The sequence below is a fragment of the Neoarius graeffei genome, chromosome 27 (genome assembly GCF_027579695.1).
Source record: "Neoarius graeffei isolate fNeoGra1 chromosome 27, fNeoGra1.pri, whole genome shotgun sequence".
Lineage (NCBI taxonomy): Eukaryota > Metazoa > Chordata > Actinopteri > Siluriformes > Ariidae > Neoarius > Neoarius graeffei.
In genome coordinates this window covers 2,742,581-2,760,131 of record NC_083595.1, presented here as the reverse complement: position 1 = coordinate 2,760,131, position 17,551 = coordinate 2,742,581, and the positions used below count along the sequence as shown (strand labels likewise).

At 44.4% G+C, this 17,551-nt stretch overlaps 1 protein-coding gene across 1 annotated transcript in view; it reads right to left on the bottom strand.

Annotated features, from left to right (window-relative positions):
• Positions 1-17,551, bottom strand: part of lrp1ba (low density lipoprotein receptor-related protein 1Ba) — a 453,831-nt gene that overhangs the window by 260,008 nt on the left and 176,272 nt on the right. The window contains exons 38-39 of the mRNA XM_060911172.1: positions 15,387-15,551; positions 3,585-3,829 (exon numbers count right to left, since the gene is read on the bottom strand). Coding sequence (XP_060767155.1) covers positions 3,585-3,829; positions 15,387-15,551 — 410 coding nt within the window. The remainder of the gene's footprint in view (positions 1-3,584; positions 3,830-15,386; positions 15,552-17,551) is intronic.

The window sequence follows — 17,551 nt, the reverse complement described above, 5'->3', positions numbered from 1 at the left end:
GACTCCACTCTCCACTCCAGACGCCAGAATAAATATGATGATGATATCCACCTTGACTGGCTGAGATTTCCCACATGGTGTTTACTTATGGTTTATTTCGTTACTTTGGCACACATTCTCTGTAAAATGCACATTAATCCCATTAAGGAGATTGAGTGTGTGTGTGTGTGTGTGTGTGTGTGTATATATACACACACACGTGTGTGTGTGTGAGAGAGCATTTCAACACTCTCCCAGCCCATATGTATGGATCACTTCTCCTGGAGGAGAGATTTTTGCCGCTTTTCCACTACCAACGCGGCTGAGTCGGTCTGAGCCGTGCGGTGCTGAGTTGGGCTGAGTCGAGCTGAGCGGGGCTGTTGGAGTTGCATTTCGACTACAACCGCGCTGAACCGTGCTGGCTGGAAGTGGGTGGACACATTGGGTGGAGTTAGCGAAAGTGGGTGGACGTCACGTGATGTCGTTAGGCGGCACAAACAGTGACATCAGTGATCTTTTAAGCGGTAGTCTCACGACCCGGATAGTAAACAATAAACATGGAGTCGTTAGTGTTGCTGGTCTTGGTGCTGTGGCTTGTTGTCACCGACAACGCCAACAGATACTGGCAAGAGCGTATAGATGAGACGAGGCGCATAAGGCTTCATAATTATCGTCATTCGTAATTCTTCTTCTTCTGGGTTTACGGTGTTTACAGATCCCAGCGTGCTCGTGGGGCGTGTGTGGGCATGTGAGGACACGCCTCCTCACCAATCAGTACACAGGGGAGTGTCTGCTCACGCCCCCAGCCTCACTCGGCTCGGTTTGGCTCGCTTCAGCCCCACTCCAAAACGGTGCGAGTTTTGGGTGCTGAGTAGGGCTGAAGCGAGCCGAGCCGTGCTGCTCTGAGGTAGTCGAAACGCGAGCCGTGTCGGGCTGAAGTGAGCTGAAAAAGGGTAGTGGAAAAGAGCCATTTGTTATTTTGACTCGGCTGCCAACACGTTATGATGCATGGAATCCACAGGAACTGAACACCAACTGGCTCCTGTTAAAAGCTTTCCAGGATGTTCTTCTACATAATCTAACCCACCTGCCAGGAGCAGAATATTTGTGTGTGTGTGTGTGTGTGTGTGTGTGTGTGTGTGTGTGTGTGTGTGTGTAGGTGTGCATGCGAGTGTCTGTGACTGAGTTCACTATCAACAACTGCTTATTTCACAGCTGTTATTAAAGCTACTACAGTACAGGCAACAAGAAATACAAGCCCACAAATGAAGGTACAGTGAGTGGATGAGAGACGGGAGAACTTTAATGTGAGAAATATAAGTCTCCCCTGCTGCATGTGGCTAAAAGTAGTAGAGGTGAAAATACAACACAGTGAGTCACTTAGGGGTTTCCATCCAGCTCTGAAACATAACTTTTAAAAAGTGCATACAAAACTGTTGAAAATATAATCGCCAAAACCATTTTACACTGATGGGAGGGAAGAGCTCTACTGAGAAGGAGGAGATGCAAAAAGGGATTTTTCAAATGAATTTTAATGTAGTGAGCCATAAGGACCAGGTGAGTTCCCACTGTTGTTCCTGCCCTGCAAACCCCCCCCACCCGCACCCTCACCCTGTCCCACCTCTCCCTGCCCCGCCCAGTCCTGTCATGCCCTGCTGTGTCCAGATGACAGGGAGATGTCGGGAGTAACCCCCTACCCAGAGCTAATACAGATCAAACCTCTCCTTTACACTGCTGTGTGATTAATGACACAGTCACCACTGAAATATTATACAGGTCGTCGTCGACTTACGACTGCGTTTGGTTGCAACTGACCGGTCGTAAACCGATCTGGTCGTAAGTCGGCCTGTGTTAAATGAACGTAAGTATATTGTGATGTGTAATGATATTGTAATCATCTTAAAGTCTTATTTTATCAACATTTTCTTATTTCATTACCGTGGCTCATTATTTGGTTGAAGTCAAACACTGCATACTACACTGCGTACAGTACAATTCGTTTAATATGTGCAAAACAGAAAATACGAAATACAGGTGTGAAAAATAGAAAACATTTTAGTCTGAAACATACCAAAATACAAATGTAAAACATCGCAAAATACAAAACTTAGTGACCGCTGGCATCACTGGTGCTTGGCTGTGGGTCGTCTACGTCATCATCAGCTGTTGCGGCGCTCGGGCTGGCGGGAGGATTTGCTCGTTTCGTAAACCAGGAGCTGGGGCGGAAACTGTATGACGGAGTGCGCGAGGGAGCGCAAGAGAGACTGCGCGTGTGCCGGGAGCTGGGGCGGAAACTGTCGTACGCTCAGCTGGGAAACACTTGCCAGTCATAACCACACGGTCGTAAAGTCGATCGGTCGTAAGTCGCATAGGTCGTAAGTCGACGACTACCTGTATATATTCTACCCACAGTCACTGGAGATGAGCAATCGCGCACTTTGATTGGCTACTCTACTACTAGGATATCAGCTCATATGCTGTGAGGAGAGAAAAACTAAATGGCGGATTGTGTTGCTGAACCAAACGAGGACGAAATAAAAACTCTACTTGAAAACAAAACCCCAAAAAATGCAAAAAAAGCAACAAAATATGGAATGAAAGTATTTGATGGTAAAAATGTATCTTTTTATTTTTCAAGAATTATTATTATCATGGTGATGTAGTGATTAGCGCTGTCGCCTCACAGCAAGAAGGTCCTGGGTTCGAGCCCCGTGGCCGGCGAGGGCCTTTCTGTGCGGAGTTTGCATGTTCTCCCCGTGTCCGCGTGGGTTTCCTCCGGGTGCTCCGGTTTCCCCCACAGTCCAAAGACATGCAGGTTAGGTTAACTGGTGACTCTAAATTGAGCGTAGGTGTGAATGTGAGTGTGAATGGTTGTCTGTGTCTATGTGTAAGCCCTGTGATGACCTGGCGACTTGTCCAGGGTGAACCCCGCCTTTCGCCCGTAGTCAGCTGGGATAGGCTCCAGCTCGCCTGCGACCCTGTAGAACAGGATAAAGCGGCTACAGATAATGAGATGAGATGAGGATTTTGTCCACAACTGAACACCGGCTCTGTATCAGTTTTAATGGCGTGTTGAATAATGCAGCTCCGCAGAGGAAAATGTCCGATTACTGGTTTTATGAACGCTGAAATAAAAGCAGCTCTCGGCAGCACGCTCAGACTTTAAGAATCAGCGTTGTGTGTTGAGTCTCTGAACATGTGATTCGTTGTCTTTTGTATAACTGACATTTGGGAGGTCCGTTTTTATAAAAGTCTTGTTTTTGTGTCTTTGGTGAGGATCTCTGCAAGGTCATTCATGTTTCTAGCTGTATTTATCAAGTTTTCATTTAATCTTTTAATACTTTTAAGTGATTTATGACCATGAATATTCCCATCACACCCTAAAACAGGTCTGTAACGGTGCAGATTCCTGCATTAACCAACACTGTGAGAAAAAGCTACAGGTCCATTTCATGCCCTCAGGGTACAAACACTGCTGAAAATACAACAGCAGATCCCAAAGACATAAAGATGAACTCTTGAAGGTTACAATCTCAGAGACAACACACACACACACACACACACACACACACACACGCTCTCAGAACAGAATTCTTCAGTCTTACTCTGAGGCTGGCGGCTCGGGTGGAAGATCTCGAGGTCGAAAGGCTGAGCGCTGGTCTTTTGTATCACCGTGACATTGGCGCCAGTCCATTTACTGGCTTTTGTCAGCGTGTTTGTCCTCCAGTCGGTCCAGAACACACTCCCGCCGTACAGAGACACGGCGAAGGGATGAGACAGGAACTCGTGACCACGCAGGATCTCGATCAAACCGGTTCCATCATAGAGAGAGGAATAAATAGCATCAGACCTGTGAAAGGACAAACAGGAATCACCATCGTTAGAAATAAACCTGTTCTCATCGTCACAGGTCGGCTAAAGCCCACTTCAAACTGTACAATCTTTTTGGCCTGATTTTTCTGTCGCAGACAAAAAACACATCGTAAAAGATAATGATGATGAGTCACTCACCAGCAGCCAAGTTATTACCACTGACAGCTGATGACAAAGTCATGTCAGCATGAGAAATTTCTGATCAAAGTTTCATCAAACAACTCGTCCAAAATCCACCAAAAAGACAACACTACAGACATGATGGAGAAACGTCAACGAAACATGCTAACGGACAAAAAAGATCTCGTCAATCAGGGTTCTAACGAGGCCTTTTCAGCATATCGGGCTGATACACAACGTTTCCTCACTGCTACGCCCACAACATTGCCGACACGCCTGTAAAAGTTGCCGCTACACTAATAAAAAGACTTGTCAATCTTGAAAATGTGGCCTTTTGTTTAATTTTCTCTTGTTATCCCCACACCGCCATGCGAACGTTCTACATTTGGACATACTCCACTCCCCGTCCACGTCAGCGCCCAGTGCAGAGCTGCCTGAGTAGCTCCATGTGGAGATTGTCACTGATCGTGCCCGTCCGGTTTACCTCCTTCCTTATGCTGTGTTCACGGTAAAATGCTTGGACTGATACCTTGTCGTGGTGTAGTAGCTTGTGTGTTTCCTATGACCCCAAGGGCTCGGACTGGCGGGGGCCTTCGGGCTCCTGATAGGTTCAACCATGCCAGAGTTGGTCTTGGGATAGGGGCCAGACGAAAATCAGTCCACCAGGGTCCATGCCCCAACAACTGTACTGAGGTCCGCAGCACACCAACCCGCACATGAGTGAAGCATGGAGGTACCATATTGCCGATTGAATGGGATGAGCCTTTGCATGCTACCTACATCAACATCAAGAGGGTCCGGAGGCCAACCATCAGAATATGGAAAAATCAGTATTGGGCGAGCTACCTAATGTAGAGGCTACAGTCTACAACACCTGGGCAACTGCCGGAACGGCCAAGGGCACAGTGACTATCATCTTCCCTTAGAGGACACAAGCCTGAAGTGGCCTGCCTGAGTCAGTTCAAGTCAAGGTCAGTCTACTGACTCAACCCCATTTGACCGCTTCTCCAGTTATACACATGGTGATTTGTGTCTCCCAGTGAGTCCACTATATGTGTCCTCTGGACGAAGGACGCAAGTAAGGAATTGGGCAGTCTACCTGCTAGCCGTGGAGAGGTCAGCAGCCTTGCCATGGCGAAAACTCTCTACCCACTACAGACTCTCCAACAGCAACATCACACAATCTGCGTCAGTCTGACGGGAAGCGACATCGCAAGCATGATGGATCAAGGGCAAAGCCTTCAGGACCCCCGACCCTGATTTTCCCAGAAGCCGCCACAAATACATCTCCCAGATCAAGATTGCTTTGTAGAATGTCTGAACCATGTCCGACACAACCTACCAACAAGTGCCAAGCAATGCAATGTGGCTCTGCTCTAGTAGCATCCAAGCTCAAGAGGCTGAACATCTACATCGCCTGTCTCAGTGAATGCCGAATCCCTGGTGAAGGAGAATTCTCAGATGGTGATTATATCTTTCTTCATTCAGGGAGACCCAGTGACCAGCCCAAGCTGGAAGGTGTTGCGGTTGCCATGAAGTCAAGCCTCAGACCACAAGTGAAGAAATGGAAGGGCATTAACTCACGAATCATGACCATGCGCATCAAACTTAACACCAAGTGCCATGCAACTATCGTCAGCGTGTACGCTCCTACCTTTAAGAGACCGCAGGAGGAGAAGCAGCTCTTCTATGACCGACTTACATCAGTTCTTATAGAGGTATTGCCCCGTGACAGCCTATTCCTCCTTGGCGATTTTAATGCAAGAGTTGGTACTAACACCGAAGCTTGGCCCAGTGTCATCGGGCCAAATGGACTAGGAGAGGAAAATGCTCAAGGAGTGACACTCCTAGAACTCTGCACCAGGTATGGTCTTCTAATCTCCAATACAGTGTTCACACGCCAAGACCTCCACAAGAGGACCTGGAAACATCCACGCTCCCAGAGATGGCATATGATTGACTACATAATAGTCAGACAACACTACAAGAGCGACCTTGCAGACTCAAGAGTCCACCACAGTGCAGATTGCTGGACGGATCAAAAGCTAGTCTGTGCTCGGCTAAACCTGCGATTCCACATTTCCACTCAACTCAGACACAGGAAAATCACACCTCGCCTGAACACAGCACGGTTCAATGTTTCTGATATCAAACAACAACTCCAGGATGCCATTGCCTCAAAGCTGCCTAATATCACCTCAGAAAGCTTAGAGGAACACTGGAAGGATCTAGATTCCACTCTCTATAGTACTTCCAAAGAGATTCTTGGACTGCAGAAGAGGAACCACAGAGACTGGTTTGATGAGAACAGCATGCTGATACAAAACCTGCTCAAGCACAAGCGAGAGTGCTTTCAAGCTCTCCTCCAAAAAGACACACCGGAGAACCACAAACGCTACAGCTCATCCTGCAGTCAGTGCCAGCGAGAGCTGTGTCATATACAGAACCAGTGGTGGTTATACAGAGCTGCTGAAATTGAGTCCTATGCCCAGCGCCATGATTCCTGCAGCTTTTTTGAAGCCCTCCGTGTAGTCTCACAGCGTAAGACAGGTGGAACTAACCCTATCAACTTAGCAGATGGTGTCTGGCTATCTGAACCTCAAGACATCTTGGCTAGATGGAGAGAACACTTCAGTACACTCCTGAACCAGCAAAGCACTGCAAACGTGTCAGTCTTAGATGACATTCCCCAGGAAGAAGTCATCCAGGAGCTCGAGCATGAACCAACTCTGGATGAAGTTGAAAAGGCATTGCAACAGCTGAAACCAGGTAAAGCACTTAGGTAAAGAAGTCTTGAAGACTGGAGGACTCCTTCTCTTAAATGAACTGCACAAACTACTGCTGACCACCTGGGCAGAAGAAAGGGTGCCAAAAGACTTCAAGAATGGCATAATCATCAAGCTATTCAAGAAGAACTGTCATTTTACTTGTGGTAATTACCATGGCATAACACTGCTGGCCATGGTGGGAAAGCTATATGCATGTGTCATCCTCAATATTTGGCCATCAATTACTCCATTCATCCCTGAGGCCCAGTGCAGTCTTCAACCAGGACGTTCCACCATAGACATGACGTTTGCCCTCCGCCAATTACTGAAGAAAAACCGTGAACAACACCAGGAATTGTACCTGATATTTGTCGAGCTTGTCAAGGCATTTGACACTGTAAACAGAGAGGTCCTGTGGCAACTGCTACTGCACATCGGAATACCACCCAAAGTAGTTAACATCATCCGCAGTTTCCATGAAGGAATGCAAGCCCAGGTCTTAGTAGACAGGGATATGACTGAATCTTTCAAGGTTTCACCTGGATTGAGACAAGACTTTGTCCTGGCACCAACCCTGTTTATCCTCTACTTCTCCTTTGTGTTACGCCACGCCCACAAGTCAATGGAGAACTTTGGAGTAGATATCAGATACAAACTTTATGGCCAGTTGTTCAATCTCAGATGACTAAAGACCAAATCTACCAAGGTTGCGAGGTTGGATTATTTCCTGTTTGCAGATGATGCTGCCCACAGTACAAGAACAGCTCAATCACTTCAAAATGCGGCCACCGCCATCAATAGGGCATGCAGTGATTTTGGTCTTACAATCAGTAAGCCAAAAACAGAAGTGATTCACTCCCGCAAAATGATGGTGTTCAACCTATTGCCATCGACGATCATCAGCTAACACAGGCAAAGAGCTTCACTTACTTAAGTGGTGAACTAACTGTTGATGCGTCATTGGATGCAGAAATCAAGAGATGACTGGCCAGAGGAGCAGCTACATTTAAGTCACTCATAACCAGATGCTGGAACCGGAGAGGTTTGACTATAACAACCAACGTGGCAGTGTACAAAGCCATGGTATTGCCCTGTCTTTTGTATGGGAGTGAAACATGGAGCACCCTCGTCCTACACATCCATCTATTAGAAATGTTCCATCAAAGGTCACTGAGGCAAATTCTGAAGCTCCAATGGTGGCATCACATTACCAACACAGAAGTGCTACAAAGAGCCAAGACAACTACAGAGACCATGGTACGCAGCAACCGCCTCCGTTGGTTAGGGCACGTCTGCAGGATGCCTGATTACAGAATCCCAAAGCAGCTTCTCTTTGGAGAGCTTGCCCATGGAATTAGATCTCATGGATGCCCAAAGAAGCGGTGGAAAGACTGCGTGAAAGAGGATTTAACCATTTGGCATTGGTGACGACTGGTACAACACCACAGCCGACAGATCAGTGTGGAGGACCACATTCACAATGGAAAGACCTTGTCTGAGACAAGGATACAACGGTGCATGGAACAGAGACGTCAGCGGCGCCACCGAAAAGCCACCCTTGCTCAGAGATGACAGGGACCGTAAGTAAGTATGCTGTGTTCACGGTAAAGTGCCATCCGTGTTAAGAGACGCTTACAAGCCATGCAGTAATACACAACGGTCGCCGAGTTAAATCTGGATCGTCATGTCCTGTAATCGAACGGCCGAAGCTGAAAATAAAGCTCACACTTGGTGAACATCAACTGATTGCTTTATTCTTATTCCATAAATATGTCACTAATATAGTTGAATATTAACGATAATAAGTCTTCAGTCAAAAACAATCACAGTAACTTCTGGCAAAAATAATCTCATTAATATTACCAAAAAAGAGTGACTTTCAGGGAGGCTTGCAAGTGCCAGCAAATGCACGAGAATGCATCTCCGAGCATGTAGAACCCGTGAGCTTTCCCCCGGCCATTATGACTGGGGCCACTACGCTGATATTTTGGTCGAGTTAGAACCCTGACAATATGTGTGTTTTTTCATGAACTTATTTTCTGCACAAGCTGATTTCAGATCATGCTGATTGATGTTGTAAAGCAGAACGTCATCGTGTTCTTTAATCTAATGGTTTAATGATTAGAGGATTTTTATTACAACCCCGATTCCAAAAAAGTTGGGACAAAGTACAAATTGTAAATAAAAATGGAATGCAATAATTTACAAATCTCAAAAACTGATAGTGTATTCACAATAGAACATAGACAACATATCAAATGTCGAAAGTGAGACATTTTGAAATTTCATGCCAAATATTGGCTCATTTGAAATTTCATGACAGCAACACATCTCAAAAAAATTGGGACAGGGGCAATAAGAGGCTGGAAAAGTTAAAGGTACAAAAAAGGAACAGCTGGAGAACCAAATTGCAACTCATTAGGTCAATTGGCAATAGGTCATTAACATGACTGGGTATAAAAAGAGCATCTTGGAGTGGCAGCGGCTCTCAGAAGTAAAGATGGGAAGAGGATCACCGATCCCCCTAATTCTGCGCCGACAAATAGTGGAGCAATATCAGAAAGGAGTTCGACAGTGTAAAATTGCAAAGAGTTTGAACATATCATCATCTACAGTGCATAATATCATCAAAAGATTCAGAGAATCTGGAAGAATCTCTGTGCGTAAGGGTCAAGGCCGGAAAACCATACCGGGTGCCCGTGATCTTCGGGCCCTTAGACGGCACTGCATCACATACAGGCATGCTTCTGTATTGGAAATCACAAAATGGGCTCAGGAATATTTCCAGAGAACATTATCTGTGAACACAATTCACCGTGCCATCCGCCGTTGCCAGCTAAAACTCTATAGTTCAAAGAAGAAGCCGTATATAAACACGATCCAGAAGCGCAGACATCTTCTCTGGGCCAAGGCTCATTTAAAATGGACTGTGGCAAAGTGGAAAACTGTTCTGTGGTCAGACGAATCAAAATTTGAAGTTCTTTATGGAAATCAGGGACGCCGTGTCATTCGGACTAAAGAGGAGAAGGACGACCCGAGTTGTTATCAGCGCTCAGTTCAGAAGCCTGCATCTCTGATGGTATGGGGTTGCATTAGTGCGTGTGGCATGGGCAGCTTACACATCTGGAAAGACACCATCAATGCTGAAAGGTATATCCAGGTTCTAGAGCAACATATGCTCCCATTCAGACGACGTCTCTTTCAGGGAAGACCTTGCATTTTCCAACATGACAATGCCAAACCACAGACTGCATCAATTACAGCATCATGGCTGCGTAGAAGAAGGGTCCGGGTACTGAACTGGCCAGCCTGCAGTCCAGATCTTTCACCCATAGAAAACATTTGGCGCATCATAAAACGGAAGATACGACAAAAAAGACCTAAGACAGTTGAGCAACTAGAATCCTACATTAGACAAGAATGGGTTAACATTCCTCTCCCTAAACTTGAGCAACTTGTCTCCTCAGTCCCCAGACGTTTACAGACTGTTGTAAAGAGAAAAGGGGATGTCTCACAGTGGGAAACATGGCCTTGTCCCAACTTTTTTGAGATGTGTTGTTGTCATGAAATTTAAAATCACCTAATTTTTCTCTTTAAATGATACATTTTCTCAGTTTAAACATTTGATATGTCATCTATGTTCTATTCTGAATAAAATATGGAATTTTGAAACTTCCACATCATTGCATTCTGTTTTTATTTACAATTTGTACTTTGTCCCAACTTTTTTGGAATTGGGGTTGTATATAATCTGACACAGAGACACGCCTTCACAGTCTGGTGTAGAATTCACAACACAGTTTATTGTACAGGATCTCGTACAGTGTGATGAGGAATCGTCTTCAACGTGCTGAAATCACACTGAGTCAAACTGGCTTTGCACAACTGATGAAAAGAAAGTTCTTCATTAATAAGGCATTAAATATTTTATAAGCTTAACCCTCTGAAGCTGACTGACACAAATCACATCCAAGCTCACATCTCCTCTTCTCAGAGGCATTGCTCATGAGGTCTTCATCACAGTGAGGTACAGTGCATATTACATGAAACGGCACGACTTGATCTTTCCAACGATGCTAGGCGCTTGTCTATGTCACAGGGTTTTAGTGAGAAAAATACTTTTGAATTAATGTCAGATTTGATCATAGTTAGACTCTGCATTCAGCTTTGCGCAAGTCTCCACACACAGCACTCCTGTTAGAATTCCTCATGAACTCGTCACTGCACAGATATGAAACACATATCACACGAAAGAGCAGGACGGGAGTTTTGGAGTGACGCGAGTCTCATCTGAACACTATTTGTATATACCAAAGTAATCATGTTATGAAAACAGATCAAACTTCTGCAGAGTAATATCTCCACTCATTTCCTCTCTCTCAATTCTCGGCTGAATAAGTCACAGAGTCCGTATCACTTCACAACATGCCTCATATCAAAATAAACAGCAGAACTAGCTCTCTCTCGGTAAGATGATCCAAGATGTTTCTCTGTGTGATGAAGCGCTTTTGAAAAATCTGGTTTTCAATTCACAGCAAATAAAACAATGGCGTTTAGATCTGTTAGCCTCCAAGGACATGTTTTTGCAAACTTCTAAGTCGTATATTTTCCCACCATCATGATTCTGATATTCCAGATTCCACCCAATCTCCTCTACACCGTTATGAAAGAATCTTTCTACTGACAGCATTTAATGGTCAGATACACGTAAAAGCATAATTTCATAACGTAATCTTTTTATTCCTTGATATGAAGGTGAATATAATAAATGTGCAAGTATCATCATATCAAATGTAGGAAGATCTAGACAGACTAGTCTGTTCTTGGGGGGGAAAAAAAAGCACAAGATACAGCATGTACAGTACCAGTGGCGGCTGGTAGTCTTTCAAACGGGGGAGGCCGGTCGGTTACGATATTTCCAGATTTTAAAAGAAAAAACATCAGTTTTGCCCATACTCTTGCCTCTGATCTGGCTGATTGTTGGCAGCGTCACAAACTGTGAAATAACAGGTTCTTTTGGACCATTAGCCTACTGTCCAATATACATGATGGTGGTGTTGGGGGGGGTATATTTTAACATTTTATATTTTAAAATTGTGGCATGTTGTTTAAAAATTGATCATTATTGAAAGCAGCTGTTTGTCAGGAACCTCAGCAGTAACAGCAGAGTGTTCTGGAATAGGCGCAAGCACTGACCTTGGGGAGCCAAACATAGAGCTGGGGGCCACACATTTCATTCAATGACACTTTCCCTATATTTTACTTATTTTGACTGAGAAATGTTTTATTGACAATTTTGATAACCCTTCACTTTTAATCCAGGTCTGTAGTGTGAAATGTTCTCGGCTGTGTTTTTGTTTAAAAATGTTTTCCAAATTGTAGCTGTGTTTAATTCATATCCAGAAAAATATATATTCCAATATAATATAATCAGCATAAACATTTTAAATAGATTCTATATTTTTGGTCCATCCATGACATATTACTAAAGTAGCCTATTTACTGTTGTTGATGTGGGTCACTTGCTGTTAGCCAATTCACTTTCTTGTACCAGGAGAGCTGAAAGGAACGAGTATTATTCCCGACCTTTTTCACCAAGTCAATTTGAGGCGTTGGTCTACCCTGCTCTTTAATTTTAATTTTTTCCTCGAAAGGAAGACTGGCAAATGGCTTCGCCAAAATTAAATCAGCAATGCTTGGCATCCGTGCGCAGCTTTCTTGCTAGCTGACTAGCCCCCTCAAGTTCAAGTTCAGTCACTCAAATAAACGACATTTCTGGAACTAAGATAGCAAACTTGACAACACTATATTTACACTTTATTTACAATGAAAATATATACAAACTAAAAAAGCTGGTAGAAACCGTATGTAATGAATGAAATCGAAATGTAAGCTGATCTCTTACAATACACCACAGCACTTGTGAATCCGCATGGGACTGAACTGAGATTCACTGCTGCCTGTCTATATTTGAAACGAGCTGTCAATCAAAGAAAATATCCGGCCGCTTTCACCAATCACCAGTCTCCTCGCGGAAACTGCCATGTCCCTGCCATGTGAGACTCGGAGTCCGTAGGCAGGCATTTTCGCAGTATTTGTCCAATAACCGTCTTGCATTTTGAGATTGAAAAGCGCAGAGCTCCCAAATGCCATTGAAGTGCACTGAGGCTGGGCTGCATCACGCTGTCACGAGGGGGAAAAACTCACGCACACATTAGGCGAACTGGGGAAAGTTATAACGGAATGATTTCGCACTGTAGTTGGGTTGAGCACATATATTTCTATGATTCTGGATCTGAAATAGCAATGTTATAAGGTCAGCTATAACATAAGCCTAGCGCAATTCATCCTACACGATGTTCGTCATTTTTAGAGGAGGCTGAGCCTCCCTCGCTGTCTTAGAGCAATCGCCCGTGGCATGTACAGTATGGCTAGCACTGATACTGACCAAGATAAGAACTTAAAAGTAAAGCAGTGAAATTACCCTGAAAATAGTCAGGGGTTCACAGGGTTTAAAAAAATACAACAACTTTAAACCCACCAGTAGGGGGCATAACCCTCACCATGTAGGAATTATCCAGAAGCTGATCCTCTAATAATATTGAACTCGAAAAGATGAATACGATACGGTTTCATTAGAACCCAGCGATTTCCCAGCACTGGGTCAGATACAGCCTGATATGAAAAGATGCGATTTAGTAGCAGAGCTCGAATGACGAGACAAGGTGAGCTGCTCGTGAACGTTTTTCACTGCGGAGAATCATATTCACACAGTTTCTGGTTCAAAGCTGCCGGTAAGCGGGACGTCGAGAAGTTTCATCGATTCCTGATAGGCATTAGACTTCAGAGAGAGAGAGAGAGAGATCCTGTGTGATCTGATTACAACCAAGACAAAACAAAGCGAGCGATCGATTCAATTGTTCCTCAGATGGGGGAATTTCATCATCAGCAGTCGACCCTGAACCGCTGGGAGCAGAAGGAGCTGAAATGACTTTACTAAACTCCATTATTCTGATTTAGAGAGCAGACTGGGACATGGCTATACATTCTGATTTAAACACCTGAAAATCTCTAAGCGGAGTACAATAACGTGCATAAGGAGGAGGAGGAGAGAGAGACAGATGGTGGCAGATGTTCCCAGCCCATCTCTCTGTGTAACATTATGTATAAATATTATGAATGTTTGCTGTGTGACACTTTATCACAGTTACTACTTTGTGTCTTCCATGTTGATGTTGTTATTAACGCACGTCTGCTGCCACACCCCCGATTCAGTCCCTGTTGTCTCGTCTCACTCTGCCTCACTGTTTGTCCCTGTTTCCACCCTCCGTTTTCCTTATATGGTCATAGCTTCCTGTCTGTTGTTTGCGTCCGTCCCCGTCGTTGTGTTCATACTGTGTGTGTGTAACGCTGCGACTCTCAAACATTGTTTTCTTTCACTCTCATTTTTGTTGCTAAATGAAAAAGATTTTATTTACAGATGTAACTGTGGTTCTATGAGCATCAGATAACCTCCAGGGCTTCAGGAACCTCTGTGAAAGTTAAAGCAGCTCATAGGAATGACTGACACAGCTCCCATCAACAATCCCAGCATCCTGAACAGGAGCTAAAAACAGACATAGAGGCACATCTCTCTCTCTCTCTCTCTCTCTCTCTCTCTCGCATCTTTCGACAGAGCGTCGTGTCTCACTGAAGCCAGCTCCACGCTGACGGATCGTGAGTTTTGTGTCAGGGTTAGCGAGCTCTTCTGTGAGACCGAGCTTCGATACGTGCGTGACTGTACATGTCCTGCTCGCCAGTGAGAGTTAGGCATTCGATTACGGGCAGATCCTGACCCTTCAGGCTTTCAGAGGTGACGAGGCAGCCTGCAGAACTCAAACACACCCGAGACACCAGAGGCAGCCCGATCATGGAGACGGCACGAGAACATGAAAGTGTACATCACACAAATCCAGCCAGCATAGAACAAAAGCCCTCGCCTTTTTCCTGAATGGTGGGTCGACTCTCCTAAACACACCTCCGTCCAGGACAGAACAAACTTTCTGCATTAAAGTGGCAACTTTTTCTGCGTCTGAATTTGGAGAGGTGGTGAGCTCGGAGTTTCTAACGCAGGGACCATCAGAACCCAGCACTCTGATGGAGGCTCTGACCTTTATTTGTCTGTTTTACACACACACACACACACACACACGAGTCAGAGAGGAAACCCTCCAGGTGCTGCCTTTTAAGGGAAGACGCTGTTCTAAACAGGGCCGAACCCATTCATGTCCTAGAAAGATTATTATAAAGGCAAGAGTGGAAAGAATTAAAAAAATAAAAGAAAATAAGGGACAGAGAGATGATATAAGGGAGGAACAAAAAGGAAATGAAGCACAGAGAAACACAGAAGGGAAGGAGATACCAAAAATGAAGAAAGTGACACACAGGGAAAGAGAGAAAAACAAACGAGAAAGAGAGAAACGAGAAAAAAAAAAAAGAATGAGGACAGAGAAATAAAAGAATCCAGAGAGAGAGAGAGACAGAGAGAGAGAGAAAGAGCTTTTTACTGTCTCATGGGAGGTGTGAAGTGAACTCCAAATGTTTGTGTGAAAACAAGGGGATGAAATATTGAGCGAGCGTCTATCGTGTGTGTGTGTGTGTCCTCACCTGGCATCTGTCCACACAATCCTCCTCTCTAGATGATCAAGTGCTAGTCCATTAGGCCACGCCCCCACCTCCATGTCCTCATACACCACATGGCGGGCGGAGCCACTCATCGACGCTCCCTCGATCCGAGGAAACATGGCGTCCCAGTCCGTCCAGAACAGAGCTCTGAAAACACACAAACACGGCAAGTTTAACTGCAGCTGCAATAACGGTTTACGTGTCTGTCTGCCTGTCCAATTACCTGTTTACCTGCATGTCTGTCTGCTTCTCTGTCTTGTCGGTCTCGTGTCTAATTACCTATTTATCTGTCTCTCTGTCAAACTTGTCTAACTCACCTGTCTGTGTCTTGTCTGTTTAATTACCAATTTGTGCATCTACAGGATGCTCTGTGTCCGATTGCCTGTCTAATCGCCAATATTTTTAGTCTATCGCCTGTCTAACCCATCCATCTGTCTGTCTGTCTGTCTGTCTGTCCAATTACCCATTTGTAGGTTGGGCTGCCCCTCTCTCTGTCTGTCTAGTTAGCTATATTTTACCTGCCTGTCTGTCCATCTGTCTGCCTCTCTAATCACCTATTTGTACCGTAGGTCCAGGTAACCAGCTGCCCCTCTGTCTGTCTGTCTGTCTTATCTGTCTGTTTGGCCATGGATGTGTGTTTATGAGATTGTAAGAGCCATTTTTGATTTGAAGATAAATTGTAATATTGTGCTACAGGAGCACTTGAAATGTTGGTTGAACGTTAGTTTATTTTAGTTGACCTTACTTTGGTTGGTAATATAGTTTTATTTTGATACCTGTGAAGAACTTTGGAGCCAAGATGGCCGCCAGTCACCTTTGACCTTAAGGGTCAGTTCAGCAGAGCAGATCAATAGAATTGTTTGAAGGACCTGGTGGTCACACAGCTCGTTACAAGCCAATAGGAAAGCTATTTTGAAAAAAAAACTACTTTGAAAGTTTAAAGCTAAGAACAAGTTGGAAATATTTTTTAGTTTGGTTTTGATCTTAAGTTGATACTTTTGATGTACCTTTACTGGATTACTGACTTTCCTTGGAGCCTTTCTGTTAGCATGCTAACCCGGCCTGCCTTCCATCCACCTGTCCATCCATCCATCCTCAACCATTCATCCGACAAGGTACATCTTTGTTTATTTGAAAGCTTGTTAAAGGAAGCCACAAGATCTGCTTGAATCTTGAAATTAGATACAACAGAGAGTGCTGTGTGTAATTCAGTGTGTGTGAGTTTTACTCCCAAATGATCACAGAACAGCCTGTTCCTTCACTCTGTACTTTACAGCTTTACTCACTGTTCTGCAGGTGAGCGCGCACACACACACACACACACACACACACGGTACGGAGTAATCACGCTGAGTGCTCCTTAAAGCAGGTGTGTGGCGGGAGCTGCTGGCTGTGTCCTTCACTCAGCACTCGTTTATCGAGGATCGTTTTTAGGCTCATTTTTAGGATTGTTAAAGTCCATTACTGAATGTTTTAAATGACGGACTGAATTAAAGGAGGTGTGAACAGGATGTGCAGACAGCTCTCAGTTTCTCACACACCCAGAGTCATTTTAAATAATGAATGCTCCCGGAAAGATCAGTTAAAGGGGAAACGTTAGATTCGAGTTTGCTCACACTGCTCATGAAGTCAGACTTAATGCCGGTCTGGAGACACGGGTCATGAAATACAGCACAGGGGTCGTGTGTGTGTGTGTGTGTGTGTCCAGTGCTCGGTAGTGAATAGAATATGACGGTAGTTACATGTGAAGAACTTTAAGAAAAGACAGCTCGTAGAACAAAACAGCGTTAACACACATAAGACTCAAACTCACTAAAAACCGACAGAAAGGCAGAACAGAGCATCAGACACATTTACACTGAGGGAGGGAAAAAAAGTCAATAAAATGGAGGTAACTGGTTCATCTGTTGTATAATGAACTCATTACAGAAATATTTTTACCACAGGAAGGTGAAACAGCACAAGAAATAAATATATTTCAGTTCATAGAAGTTGAATAAAATTATTTAAATCATGGAAAATATTCGACTTGTGACTTTGAAATGTTAATTAACTGGAATGTCTACACAGAGTGCGAGTCTGAGTTTACGGACATTCTCAGCTAAAATGCTAGGAGCTAAATAAAAAAAAAAAAACCTATCTCAATA